The sequence below is a fragment of the Elgaria multicarinata genome, chromosome 3 (genome assembly GCF_023053635.1).
Source record: "Elgaria multicarinata webbii isolate HBS135686 ecotype San Diego chromosome 3, rElgMul1.1.pri, whole genome shotgun sequence".
Taxonomy (NCBI): Eukaryota; Metazoa; Chordata; class Lepidosauria; order Squamata; family Anguidae; genus Elgaria; species Elgaria multicarinata.
Window position 1 is genome coordinate 4,609,120 of NC_086173.1, and position 14,882 is coordinate 4,624,001.

Here is a 14,882-nt window from a genome sequence, read left to right on the forward strand (position 1 = left end):
AACGGCCAAATGAAATGGTTTGGCCATCTCTCCCAACAGCGCAGTCCATTGTTATTGAAATAGTCCATTTGGCTCTTAATGTCTAGATACTTGGGAAACCCCCCAGCAAAACCTCTACTCAAGTGGCTGTCTTAAGAATAAGAGATTTGAATCAAATGAAATGTTAAAAGTTTGGATTTGTCGGTTCACCTTCTCGGTGTTGAGGGTTTGTGGAGAGAATGCAGAGTGTGAATTACATGCCCTCCGCTTCTTGCGCGTATTCCTTGTTTGCTTGCTTGCTTGCTTGCTTGTTTCTGTTGCCACCCAGATTTTCTGGAGGTACCCAGATGTGCAAACAGCACTTCTCTAATCGAGATGAGTATGCTTGTATGAGCCTGCCACTAGCTCCTCTTGCATTTTTCGCAAGAGCTGTGCTTCATATGTGCTCATGTAACCCTGGAATAAACGGTGCAAGGCTATTCTTTCTCCTTCAGTGATGTCCTGCCATTTCAATAACCCCATTCATCGTAGTTGTTGTTGTTAAACGGCATGAAGTCCCCACCTCCAACACTGGAGCATACATCTCCCCCTTTTTTTCTGCCTAGTGCAAAGCTGTCTCCTTTGCAGTGAGCTCTTCCTTCCCAATTGCATTTCTGCAAGCATCACCATTATTTCAGAGCTAGTACCATTAGTGTAGGAGGAAGCTCCCATTACACCAAAAAAGTTATTCTCTGTGACATATGTTAGAACTAAACTATATGAAGCACAGCTTCATGATAACATTTCTTTGACATTTTCATTTTTATTTTAAAGCAACTGCTGGTGATTCCAGTTTTAGTTGAAGCAGTGGGGCTGGGGGGTTGGTTCTTAAACCTCCCCTTCCCTGGGCCCTTTCCCAGATTGAAATCCTATCCAAACCCACCCTTGAAGGTGCTGTTAGCTTTAGCATTAGATCTGAAAACTAATGTGGTAAGGGTTAAACGCTCAGGGCTGGCACTGCCATAGAGGCAGCTCAGGCGGCGGCCTAGAGCGCCAAGCGAAGGAGGGCGCCGAACGGCGCGCCCGGAAGCCGCTTCCGGGTGCGCTGTTCTGAAGCCGCCACCCCCCCAACCCCAGTGCCCACTCCTGGCTTCGAAGCCAGGACACTAGGGGTTGGGGGGCTCAGCAGCGGCTTCAGTACGGCACACCTGCCTAGGGCGCAAAATAGTCTGGCGACCCCAGCAGCTGCCTTAAGGTAAAAAATAAAGAAGTTAGGAGATCCATTCATGTAATTCCTACATTTCGTTAGTTTGGCCCTTAGCTCTTACAAATAGCAAGGGTAATGTACTTCTTTAAAAGAAGGGGGAGGAGGAAATGGAGGAGTTACTATACTTGTTTCAGGGCCAACCAACACATTTTGCGGTTCTCTGCCTCTAACCTGCAGTCCACATATAACTGAATCCCAGAAACTGCTTTGGTCCTCCAGATATAACCCACACCCTGTAATATGTTCTTGTACTGATTTAATTACTGGTTTAGTGGAAGTTTCCCTTGCACATAATGGTATTTCTGTGATAAGCAGATATGCAAAATCACTTTGGGCTAGGAAAGTCTGGGGAATACCATTTTGATTTCTTAGATTCTGCCCAGGACCTGGAGGTTCCATCACAGATGGCAGAATGGGAATTCTTGGGTTTTCTATAGCTATTTTAGTTCTGTTTCTCGGGATTTGCACAACCACACACATAGCTTTTGAGCAGGGGGAGGAGCTGTGAGTTTTGAGGTCAAGGATATCAAGGATGGTGCTTGACTCTCTACCTTCCCTTCTCTATGATACCAGTTTCCACTATGGAGTGGTGCAAAGGAGTGCACCATGTGTCTGCACATTCTTTGATCAAGTGATTTTGAAGCAGGGAGTCAGTCCAACAAACTTTGCAAGTTGGTACTGTTGGAAGGTTAAGAATAAGACCTGAAGTATGGAATTGCATCTGTGAAGATTGATGAAGAAAGGACAGGGGAAATTCCTGGAAATTGATCCATTTGAAAAAGGACTAGATGGATAGCTTGTGAGTTATTAAAATGTAATCTCGTTCATAGGTTGTTGATAGCCTTTAGCATCCCTGTGGTTTCTGGGGTTGAAGGCAATTCTCAAACTATGTTAGCTCTAATGACACCCAATTAAGACCTTGTTCAAAGTGAGCGATGGCAGGTCGGTGATCCTTACTCTTCTTTCATAGAACTGAAGGGCCAGAGAGTGAGGTTTAAATTGCCTTTGAGTAGATTGATATTAACATCTGATCATGGTTAATTCAGAAGAGAGGAGGCAATTGTCATGCAAATGAGCATTCTGGCTCATGTGGGTGTCATCCCCCTTACAAATCTAACTGAAACAAGAGTGCTTTATGCTTGAAAAAGCCCTGAGACTGGGGGCATCATTCCTAGAATTTTACAGGGGGTCCAGAAGTTATCTTTCACTTGTAACTCTCCCATGTTTTCCCAATGCTTATTCTGTCTTTATCCCCCCCCTCACCCACCCCACACACAGAATCCATTAAGGAGGAAAAGATGGAAGAGTTGCACAATTTCTTTTGATCGGCAATGCTAGGAGCCCTCTGTCTGGAAACACCCAAGGTCTTTCAAAACCTTAAAAAAAAAAATCCTGATAGATTGGTTCCTATTATTCAGATTGCAGAGTGCCAGAAGGGAAGTATATAACTCTCTCAGATGTGCCTGTAGGACGAGGAATAGGTTTACTAGCAAACACCCAAAGAGATACTCTACAAGGAAATGCAAAAAAAAACACGAGTCCTTTTTAAGAGGAAGGAGGAAGTGTTGTGATCTCATGGGGTCAGCAAGCTAATGATTTGTTCCCTGGGCTATTGTTTTAGACCTTGTGCAGAATCACAAAGATTAGTGCTTAGTACATGTTAAGTGCTGTAGAAGTAAATGATAATGATGTCTTTGCAGCTACCATTTCTGCTTCACCCCTTGGAATCTGACTTATGGTTTCAGCCAAGTTCTCGGACAGTAAGCTGGCACCTTTTATGCAAAACAGACACATGTCAGTTGTTTCGTAGTCCTGCTCAGTAACAGGTAGAGTCTCAAGAAATACAAAACAGCCATTGCCAAACACACATTATCTCATAGACCTGTGACACCTGCATCCTAGCTAAGGGGGCATATTCAGGCTGTGAGGTGGACCACAAGAGTGAATGAAAGAGCACAGCTAAATACTAATCCATCTTTCCATCTGTTAAACCATGCACTTTCTCCCTGATTCGTTGCCAGGACCGGCTTCTTTAAAGAAGTCAGGGAAGCTGGATTTCTGCAGTGCCCTGTCCTCCCACACCACCTCCCCGAGAATGGCTTTCACCCACCACCCGCTGCCTGTCCTAGCAGGAGTCAGACCAGGTGAGAACAAAGCCATTTTCTTAGGGGGGGGAATGGGTGGATTGTGGGCAAAGGTGGGAAGGCTCTCTCCCTGAAAGGGCGTGTCAGAGCTCTCAACAATGTCGGTTCTGGCAATGGTCTCTTTCTGCCTGTCTCTCTTTTCCTCTCTCTCTCCCCCCCCTCTCCCCCTTCCTTTCTCTCTCTCTCTCTCCCCCTCTCTTTTTCTTGTTCTTTCCTTCTCTTGCTTTCTCTTTCCTCTTCTGAACCAGCTTAACACATGGATTGTAAAATGCATCCCGGAGGATTGATACCGTATTTCTTCGATTCTAAGATGCCATCGATTGTAAGACGCACACAAATTTCAGTACCACCAACAGGGGGGGAAAAAAACCCTAAGACACACCCGCGATTCTAAGACGCACCCCGTTTTTAGAGATGTTTATATGGGGGGGGGGGAGTGCGTCTTGGAATCGAAGAAATAGGGTAATTGTGATGGCATATAAAAGGCCAAGTTATCTTTTTCCATTAATCCAGATCAATTTGGACATCTTCGAGTCAGAGTTGGCGATAGGGGGTAGATGAATCTGTGGAGTGGTTTAGCATGAGACGGCTTAATATGTTCGTATGAGAATCCTGTGGAAAAGGAGGCTTTAGAATGAATGGAGTAGTGCTAAATATCTAGTAACATAGAACATTCCTAAATATGACATTCTGATAGAGACAAGTATAACTAATGTAGCAAATCAAGATATACCCAGGTTTGTATGTCATATTTCCTTTGGCTTGCTACTCCCAGGTAAAAAACCTACACCCATGGGCTTGTTTTTCTGAGATTGTCCACCATGGTGAAGTTGCAAATACAATCGCGGTAGGGTTGTAAGTTCCACTGATGTGAAAGTGACTTAGGCACATTTTCATTAACTTTGGTAGACATCTATGTTTTAAAAGCAAGCATTATTTTCAGCCTATTTTAAGTGGCTATTTGGAGACTGATTGGCTGCATTAATTTCCCATCCAAAATTTATTTATTTATTTATTTATTTTAGTTATTTATCCATTGCCCTGAAAAGAATCTTTCTCATTGTGGCTTTGCAGTAAAAACAGAAAAAACAATCATTCGACAACAATGACAAAAATGTGTATAGTGTATTCAACAACTGTGATAAAATACTACAAACGAGCAGGATCTTGGAATTGTTGTAGATCGCAAGCTGAATATGAGCCAACAGTGTGATATGGCTGCAAGAAAGGCAAATGCTATTTTGGGCTGCATTAATAGAAGTATAGCTTCCAAATCACGTGAGGTACTGGTTCCTCTCTATTCGGCCCTGGTTAGGCCTCATCTAGAGTATTGCGTCCAGTTCTGGGCTCCACAATTCAAGAAGGACGCAGACAAGCTGGAGCGTGTTCAGAGGAGGGCAACCAGGATGATCAGGGGTCTGGAAACAAAGACCTCTGAAGAGAGACTGAAAGAACTGGGCATGTTTAGCCTGGAGAAGAGAAGATTGAGGGGAGACATGATAGCACTCTTCAAATACTTAAAAGGTTGTCACACAGAGGAGGGCCAGGATCTCTTCTCGATCCTCCCAGAGTGCAGGACACGGAATAATGGGCTCAAGTTAAGGAAGCCAGATTCCAGCTGGACATCAGGAAAAACTTCCTGACTGTTAGAGCAGTGCGACAATGGAATCAGTTCCCTAGGGAGGTTGTGGGCTCTCCCCCACTAGAGGCCTTCAAGAGGCAGCTGGACAAGCATCTGTCGGGGATGCTTTAGGGTGGATTCCTGCACTGAGCAGGGGATTGGACTCGATGGCCTTGTAGGCCCCTTCCAACTCTGCTATTCTATGATTCTGTGATTCTAATGTAGCAATAAAACAGGAAACAATAGATGAGAACCTAAAGACTAATCTCCAGAGAGAAAACCTCTCAATATAAAATGCTTGGGAGAATAAAAAGTTATTCGCCTTACACTGGAATGACATCAGAGTAGGCAACAGGCCAGTGGAGAATATATCTACAACCAGGGCACTACCACAGAGAAGGCTCCTTCCCTGGTTGCTGCTGCCCACCGAATCTGTGACAGCAGGGGCACCCGAAGGAGGGCCTCTGAAGTTATCCTCAGCGGCCAGATGTGTTCATTTGGAGATAGGGGATTGGATCCAGATTTAAATTGGATCAACTCCGCTGGTGGAAGTGACTTTCCCACCCCCTGCTTCCCACAGCAGCCCCTCCAATCCCGTGAAAATGATAGACAGGCAAGAGACCCTACTGAATGGGGTGAGGTATTTGGCACCGGGGGTGGGGTGGGGACCTTCCATGAGTCCTTCCTCTTATGGAAGGCAGATCCTGGATCCTGGAAAAATGTATTTAAATTCATTTAATTTTAGGAAACCAGAGTTCTAGTTATTACTCAGCCTTTTTCTTGTTTAATTCAGGAGATATTCAAGTGTGTGTTGTGTGTTTAGGAAGCATGAATAAAAAACCTAATTTGGTTTTGTGTTCAAATGCCTATAGGCTAGTGTGTGTGTGTGTATGATGTAACACTATATGCTGGGGATATCTAATTGTGTTTACTGTAGGCATGTAAGTGTGTGTGTGTGTGTGTGTGTGTGTGTGTGTTTGTGTTTCAGATCAGGGCTTTTATGACAGCATCTCTGATGAAGTAGTCAGGTTAGGAACAGAATAAGGAGGCTTAAGATGCAATCCTATACCCACTTATGTGGAGAGTAAGCCACATTGAACGTAATACTTCAGAGTATTCGTGGACTGCTCTGAATCCAATTCTAAGGTAGGTTTTTCAGACGGCTTTTAGCTTTTCAAGCACCAGTAAGTTGGTGAACTTCTTGCTTATTTCTCTACATGCTTTGGATTTTGCCTTGATTGACAATTATAATTTGTTCAAGGATCAGTATTGCTGTAAATATAATACCAGCTGAAGCACACTCAGAAATGGCAGAGCTAAGAAGATGGTGGCTTCCTTGTGGAAACAAAAGCCACTGGCATGTTTGGGGCTAGGAATGTACTGGCCAGTGGTTTCACATCTAATCTCTCTGTGTTTGAGCTCTAAAATAATGTGGTGGAAGAAGGTTATAGTGACCTAACTGCAACAGTGTGATATGAGCTGAGCAATTTCTCTCCTTCCTCCTCTCAGATTCAGTTTCAGAGTTGCATCTTACTAAAACGGGCAGGAGTAGGTAAACTAAGATGAACTCAATCCTGAAATTGAGGTAGTTGTGCTGCCACCGACTCCCTACTTTAAAATAGTCTGCAGGGAGAAGCCCAACTTGAAGTTATCAGCTTCATAATTGTAAAACTCCTCCGACATTATACAGCCATTGAAAATGTATAACTAGCAGCATTTCAGTGCTTGGAATGTAGGGCATAGTTAGAACTCCTATGCAAAATTATCAGGAGTATTTTAAACAAAATATGTAATATAGTAAAGAAATGCTCAGTTTTAAAGCACAGAAAACAAAAAAGAAACACATGCAAACTTTCTGCAGGAGCAGTTTGCTTCTGACCTGCAGCTTGAGGACAGCACCATGGATACAGTTGATCAATTGATCCCCGGAAGCCTGTATTGAATTAACCAACTTCTTGGGAAAAGGCACCAAAAGCCAGAGTGAAGAATTGGGGGACATAAATTCTAGGCAGCCCTAGTCCGGGGCCGGATCTACACTACTGCTTTAAAGCGCTTTATAACAGTTATAAAGCGCTTTAACTGCTTTAAAGCGCTATAAAACTGTTATAAAGCGCTTTAAAGCAGTAGTGTAGATCCGGCCCAGGTGTGTGCAGAAAACACATTTCACAAGTCTTCACAGGTATTAGAGCTCTCTGTTATTGAGACAGCACACTCGCACGTTGTTCTGGACACACAGGAATACAGCAATGAATTAAGCAGCCTCTTAAATTGTCAACCTGTTTTGTTTCTTGTTTTGTTTAAAAAAACGTGGATGGCAAAAAGAGGATAGCATTTTGTTTAATTTTATATCTAAATGTATTTGTCACTTTTCTATTGATAGGAATACTCAACACCATGCACACGAAATAATGTTAAAATAGTTGAAATTCATAAAAATGCAATCAGAAACAGTACAAATAAAGCACATATATAAAAACATGAGCCCGTGGAATTTTGAGGAAGTGCCTGGTGGTGAGAGAGTTTGTACTTATTAGCAGAAACTAAGGACCAAACTATCCATTGGGAGCTTCAGCCATTAACTAACTAAATAATAATAATAATAATAATAATAATAATAATAATTATACAGAAGATTCCTGATAGGATATCCCAAGGTTTTTTCTTTTCATGAAATGCATTTCTGGGCGCTACCAATTTGATTTGAGCAGCACTCTTGAGGGAGCAGGTATTTATTTAGTCCTTCCCCCATGCCATTTTCCCAATCTAATCCCCACCTTCCACTCCCAGTTGTCATTTGTGTGTTTCTTTTTCTCTTGTGGAGCAGCCTATGTGATTTTGATTGTGTAAGCAACAACCGAGAAAGACTTAAACATTCCCTTCCCGCAGTGAATTTCATTTAAAAATAAATCATTGGGTGATCAAATTACAGATCTTTTGCATAATGTGTAGATCAACCCTAAGCACAGATGTAGTCTAGTGAATTTCCCTGTGAAGGGAATTGCCCCATGTGCCGTTGCTGTTACCCCCTCTGGAAATGATGGAATGGGTTTTTTGTTTGAAGTCCCTAGAGTGGTATGTTTAGGGGGGCAACTCCAGCAGTGATGATGCCATCAGTGCTGTGACAAAAGGCCAACTCTTTCCTTTGAATCTACATATTCAACTCCTTTGCGCTATCTTGTCATAGAATCTTGCGAGAACTCCTTGTCAGGAACTCCAGCATACACTTCCTCATTCTGTAGGTGTAGCTGAGATTCTTCATGCCCAGAATCACAGTTTTATGTAATGCTTAGATTACTTCCACACTAGAGTTTTTTAGTGCTGCTGGGGGATTTTCAGTAATTTTTACCCCCTAATCTTCCTTAGTAACTGCCTCCATTGGCCAACTATTAGCCTGATTACAAATGTATTTCGTAAATTTAATATTAATCTGCCCTCCATCCATTTTAGCCCATTGGTCCTTCTTTTATGGTCAGCTGCCACAGAGCTCACCTTTTCTTTCTTTCTTTTTTGCTTTCCTTCTGCCTGCCCAGCTTAGCCATTATTCAGTTGTTCTGTATACCTGCCTTGCCATTATCCTTCTTCTCTATTCCAGTTTCCACCATAGAATCATAGAATAGCAGAGTTGGAAGGGGCCTACAAGGCCATCGCGTCCAACCCCCTGCTCAATGCAGGAATCCACCCTAAAGCATCCCTGACAGATGCTTGTCCAGCTGCCTCTTGAAGGCCTCTAGTGTGGGAGACGCCACAACCTCCCTAGGGAATTGGTTCCATTGTCGTACTGCTCTAACAGTCAAGAGGTTTTTCCTGATGTCCAGCTGGAATCTGGCTCCCTTTAACTTGAGCCCATTATTCTGTGTCCTGCACTCTGGAAGGATCGACCCATCTGCCTATTGTAGCAGTGTGTATAGGAGGAACTTCAGCAATGGAGGGTAGTCAATCCCTTGGATGTCTTGGTTGCCTCTGGTCCCTTGGTGGCCTCTGCTTCATTCCCTCCATGTTAGTTACAAATGTACGAGTAATTTCCAAGGAGAGGAATATGTTATACGTTTTTGCCCTTGTGTGCTTGGCAGAGAGGTACAAGTTATCATTATCCTTAGTTATTTATGTAGTACCATGAATGTACATGACATTTTACAGAGCAATGCAAGAAGAAAAATGCAGTTCCTTGCCCTAACAGACTAATAATCTGAGATTTGATGAGGGAATGAGGAAACCATAGAGGGAAACCATAGAGGGATGGAAAAAGTCATGGTAATAAGGGATGAATGAAAGAAAATGCATTCTACTTGGTACTTCATTTTGATGAGGAATGAGGGCGGGGTGATCGTGGCATTGGTTAAAATCTCTTTATAACTTGTAAAGCAGAGTTCATCAACAAGGTTCAATTAAAAACATGACAGGGCTATGAAGCAAAAGTATCCCCCCACCCCTACTTTGTGTGTGTATATACATGTGTGGGTATGTCTTTATAGATACATATATATCTCCCACACTAGAGGCCTTCAAGAGGCAGTTGGACAACCATCTGCCAGGGATGCTTTAGGGTGGATTTCTGCATTGAGCAGGGGGTTGGACTCGATGGCCTTGTAGGCCCCTTCCAACTCTGCTATTCCATGATTCTATGATTCTATATACACACTTGCTGCATGTTTATAGGTCCAGATTCCTTTGCATCTACTTGCATTTCTTTGCAAATGATCACCCATGTATCGGTTGTAAAAAAAGAGCAATTTCCACCCCCTTGCTGAGGTTGAAACAACAGCAAAAGAGACGTAAGGGCACCCCTTACCCTCTGGCACAAGGATGTGGGTCAGATGTTCAGTTGAGGCCTGAACAAATATGATTGATACAGGTGGCTTTTGGGCTGTGTGGAATAGAAGCAGCATGGCATGGGGGTTGTTACTGATATCTCTCTCTGTCCCTCTCTCTCTCTCTCTCTCTGTCTCTTTCTCTCCGCTCCTCTCTGTGTTTCTGTCCATCTGTCCTTACACTCTCCAGGAAGCCCCCGTGCCACAGCGTCGGCCCTGCACTTCCCGTCAACTTCCATCATCCAACAGTCCAGCCCCTACTTCACACACCCGACCATCCGCTACCACCATCACCACGGCCAGGACTCGCTGAAGGAATTTGTGCAGTTTGTATGCTCGGATGGCTCAGGCCAGGGCTCCGGGCAGGTAAGAGCCTCGCAACTCAGCCCAGGGATGCCGGCCGTTCAAACCAGAACCCTGCCCTACAGCCCTTCTGTGGCTCCTCTCCCTCTCTGTCTCCCTCCGTCTGTCTGCCTGCCTGCCTGCCTGCCTGCCTGCCTGCTTGCTGAGGACATAGCGAAGTCAGTAGCACTAGGCACTATTATGTAGCCCTGTTGGTCGGGCGGAATGGGCCCCTCTTTCCTTGAAGGAGCAGCCTGACTGAAACTGGCTTGGCACTTTCCCATGGCCTCTGAAAATAGACAAGGTTTCAAGCTCCAATATGTAGACTGGGAAGAACTACCCTGAGGTTAGCCTAGTGTGACCATATTGAAAGGAGGACAGGGCTCCTGTACCTTTAACAGTTGCATAGAAAAGGGAATTTCAACAGGTGTAATTTGTATACATGGGGAACCTGGTGAAATTTCCTCTTCATCACAACAGTTAAAGCTGCCCTCTTTTAAATCTGGTCACTCTAGTATAGCTCCTGCACCTTTAACTGTTGTGATGAAGAGGGGATTTCACCAGGTGCTGCATGCATACAAATGACACCTGCTGAAATTCCCTTTCCTATGCAACTGTTAAAGATACAGGAGCCCTGTCCTCCTTTTCATAGGGTCACCCTAGGTTAGCTGGGATATTGGAATAGATTTTGTTTTGAGGGTGGGGAAAAGGAATGCAACATATTCAACAGATGGGCTTCTTTTCTGCTTGTTGTTTCACCTTGTGTGGGACATGACCTTCAAAAGGGAGGGAAGGTGTCTATGTTTCCCAGACAGGCTTTTTTCCTGTCACCCCATTTTCCTTCACCATCCCTGTCTGCCGCCCTTTTCATCACAGGAGAAGTTTCTGGAGGGCTTTCAGTGTTCTGGAACGAGGAGTGTTCTGGGTTCCATGGCACAGAAGGCTCCCAGGGGGCTGAACTGAGCATGGTCTGGAATATGTAACTCTGTGAAATTTGTGATGGTGACATGGTTGCAGGATCCAGAGATGTAAGGATTTGCAATATTGATAGATTGCAGAGGAACCCACGGACCTGCAATTTGGAACTTTTTAGAGCACTGTGCACTTTTGAATGCAGGATCGTCTTGAGTTGTAGCATGGATTGTTTTTAAAATCTACTTTCCTAAGTAACTTGGTTTGTACTAGAAATGCTTTTTTAAAAATGCTTTAGGCAATACGCTTGGCCCAGTTTGAGTGCCCCATCAAAGGAAGTCCTTGTGACTTAACATATGGGGATGCACGGTTGTGATGAGATGCATTAGTGCCCTCTTCATCCCATGGTCTGGGAGCTGTTAAGAATCTTGGAAGAGAAGCAGTTTTGTCTTTAAACCTCCTTGGAATGAAGGTATTAGACTCAAGTTGCTTCTACTAAAGCCCTTTAGTGCTACTGAGGCATCGTTTTGCCACAATTTGCTGGAAGTAAAATTAAAATGGAAGTTCCTCACAGTGCGTAATTTGTTGTGTTGTGTTATGTTACCGTTTATTTCTATACTGCCTTTCAGCCCAAAAGGCCACCAAAGTGCCTCACAAATATATAAAAATACAACACCCAAACAATACAATAAAATACAAGTTTAAAGCAACGTTATCAAAATCACTATTTAAAATTGAAAAACTTAAAAGCCCACAAACAACCTTCCTTGTGTCCAAAAGCAGCTTAACACAACATTAACCAGAAATGCCATTCCCCATTCTCAAGATTCTTCTGTAATTTTTTACAAACAAGTAAGCCCCACTATGTTAAGTAAAAGTTTCCTTTTTATGAGTTTTGCCCATTTTATTGCTTCCTGATCAATGGAGCTGGGGGATTAGTGAAGAATTGCCTTTTAATTGGTCAGTTCCTTGAAGAGATATATAGGCATATTAAATTACTCGTATTTTTCTTTTCTTTCTTTTATAGCAAAATAACTATATGTCGCTATCAGAGAAAGAACAGAAAACAATAAGATAATGAAACCAGTAGTTTACTGGTGGTTTTATCCTGGTTGTGCTTTTTATACTGTATTTTGTATTTGTGTTTTTAACCTGTTGGTTGTTTTATGATGGTTTTAATTTTTGTGAACCGCCCAGAGAGCTTCGGCTATTGGGCGGTATAAAAATGTAATAAATAAATAAATAAATAAAGACACATCCAATCCAAAGGGAAGAGAAGCTGGCTAATTAAGGCAGAGGTGGTGAACCTTGGGCTCAGGGGTCAAATCTGGTTCTCTTGGGATCCCAATCCAGCCCTTTGGATTTCCCAGATAGCCACGCTCCCTTCCTCTTACCCTACTGCCTTTCTGCTGGTCAGTGGTTTCATGGTTTCCAGGCTTTTGTGGAGGTTTTTCTCCATTCTAAAAGGGAGAAACGCCCATCCTGAGACTTAGTTACTGGCAGTAGGAGCTTTAAACTAGAACGTTATTATATTTATTTATTTTAGCATTTTTATCCCACCCTTTAGCCAAAAAGGCTCTCAAGGCAGCTTACAAAAATATTTCTTCTTATTTATTTATTTATTTATTTATTTATTTATTTATTTATTACATTTCTATACCGCCCAATAGCCGGAGCTCTCTGGGCGGTTCACAAAAATTAAAAACATTCAAAGTATAAAACAACAGTATAAAACCATAATATAAAATACAATATAAAAAGCTCAACCACATAAAAAAAGCAGCAATGCAAAATTACAAATTTAAAACACCAAGTTAAAATTTATTTATAGACTGTTAAAATGCTGGGAGAATAAAAAGGTCTTCTTCACCTGGCGTCTAAAGGCAAATAATGTAGGTGCCAGGTGAACCTCCTTAGGGAGCTCATTCCACAGCCAGGGTGCCACAGCAGAGAAGGCCCTGCTCCTCCTGGTAGCCACCTGCCTCACTTCCTTTGGAAGACATGCTTAAGACATGCTTATACAATATTTTTAGTGTTTTTGAACCTCTTACGTTTGCCGTTGGCTTTGCCCCCTTTGCTTTTGGCCCCACTCACTACTGGAATGCCCCCTCCTTCCCCAAGAGGTTCTCTGAAATTTAATTTGGCCCTTGGGCTGAAAGGGGTTCCCCATCCTGGCAATCCCAGAGCTGTACTGTTCATGAAGCAATGAAATGCAAACAAGAAGCTTTTCATTAAAGGCACAGTAGCCACTTAAAGCCTCAGTAGTGCTTTGCCTGTCCACACTTGATAAGCTGATGTTGCAGTTGCATTTTATAGCAAAATAAAATTGCTACAGATCAGGTTCTGAACAGGAGGACAACACAGAAAACATTGGAATGCAACGGGTTGGTAACATTTTGTGGATTCCCCAGCAAAAATAAGTGAACAAAGGATGGCAATTCCAGAGAAAGGGGCTAGTGTGGAAGCAAGTCATCTGGGTAAAGAGCCTGAAGAGCCTTCAGGATGTATCCAGAAGAATAGCCATGGCAGTCAGGCAGCAAAAAGGCAAAGAGAAGCCACTGAGATTTTAAGGTTCCACTGCTTCTTTGTCTTTTGTTAACTCTAGCAGAGCTTCCAGCTCTTGATTAATTATCTAGGTTTAATAAAAGACTCTACCAACCCTCCAGGGCATCCAGAATAGCAACGAAGCAGCACAAAGATCAAACAGCAGTGACATTACCAGAATTGGTAGTCAAGGCACCGCCTTGCGTTGACATGTCATCATTACTGGGTCCAAGTAATCCTTGGATCCCATGCCTGACTCACTGATACAAAGTGAAGAGTCATATCCCTCATACAAAATGAAGACTCTTATCACTCCGGATCCTCCAAGGACATCAGCCAAATTGGGGAAGGCTGTGGTAAAGAACAGCAAGAAATCCAGGGGAGTTAGTTGCTGAACTACTGAAGAAGTGCAGGAGGGCCCCATTCATTGTGGCTCTTAGGAAGGGAGCTACCATTCTGGGGCTGAGAAAATCAGGAGCCAGGAAAGTCAGTTGGGAAGTCACATCTTCAGAACAAGATGTTCATTTCTCTACATCTGGGTTAGTCTTAGCCATGAAATGGACGCACTTTCCATGGACTTGGGTTACCATAGCCCCAAGTATGGAGTTCTACAGACACAGTTCCTTTGCTTCTTGTAGACTACATGGGGCCAGGAAAAATTGAGCTAAAGAAACAGTTTCCTTAAAGCTACATTAGACTTGTGATGCATTAAGTATTTTCTTCTAGCCCCAGTTCACCAGCTCTGTGACATAATTGGATTTCAGCTTTTTATTTAACAGAGGTGGAAAAGGAGATTTTTCTTTCCGTGTTTAAGTACTAAGTAATTATATACTACAGGTTCCGAGTCCAGAAGGTGACCTAGATGGCTGATACAAAAAATTGCAATGTTTTCCAAGGATCAGATTCATGCTTTTAGGAGCTATATGGTTGGCATTTTCCGAGATGGGAAGAGAAATATTTAATGAACACAAAAGCATTTTTTCCTTAGCTCAGTGTTATTTGTGGGCAAAACATTTGATTTGATTTGATTTATATATGGTGGCCAGTTAGTAACCAAGTCCACACAGACAAAAAGCTTAAGGGAAGCAGGGTATCGTCTAACTACTAAGACACGTCTTGCCTCAGTCTTTTCCTCCGGACACCCAAATGGAGTCAGAGTCAGACCTGTTGCAGTACTGTCTTGGGGCCATTCGACCATTCCAGCTAGGCCACAGGCTGCCCAATGAAGAACACAGTCCATTATGGCATTAACGATATGTTTTGCAGTGATGTGTGGTAGAGAATAA

General features: G+C 43.0%; 1 protein-coding gene and 1 long non-coding RNA gene across 8 annotated transcripts in view; both read left to right on the forward strand.

Moving 5' to 3' along the window:
* Positions 1–14,882, forward strand: part of NFIX (nuclear factor I X) — a 258,997-nt gene that overhangs the window by 222,208 nt on the left and 21,907 nt on the right. For 4 of the 7 annotated variants that reach the window (XM_063119151.1, XM_063119155.1, XM_063119154.1 and 1 more), the window contains exons 7-8: positions 3,247–3,369; positions 9,989–10,164. The exons of 1 other annotated variant lie outside the window; for it this stretch is intronic. In XM_063119151.1, coding sequence (XP_062975221.1) covers positions 3,247–3,369; positions 9,989–10,164 — 299 coding nt within the window. The remainder of the gene's footprint in view (positions 1–3,246; positions 3,370–9,988; positions 10,165–14,882) is intronic. 2 more of the 7 variants (XM_063119153.1, XM_063119156.1) reach the window with 1 other exon arrangement.
* LOC134394050 (uncharacterized) lies at positions 10,193–11,334 on the forward strand. The gene is made up of 2 exons (XR_010025161.1): positions 10,193–10,486; positions 10,804–11,334. It is a non-coding gene; the product is annotated as an uncharacterized LOC134394050 (long non-coding RNA).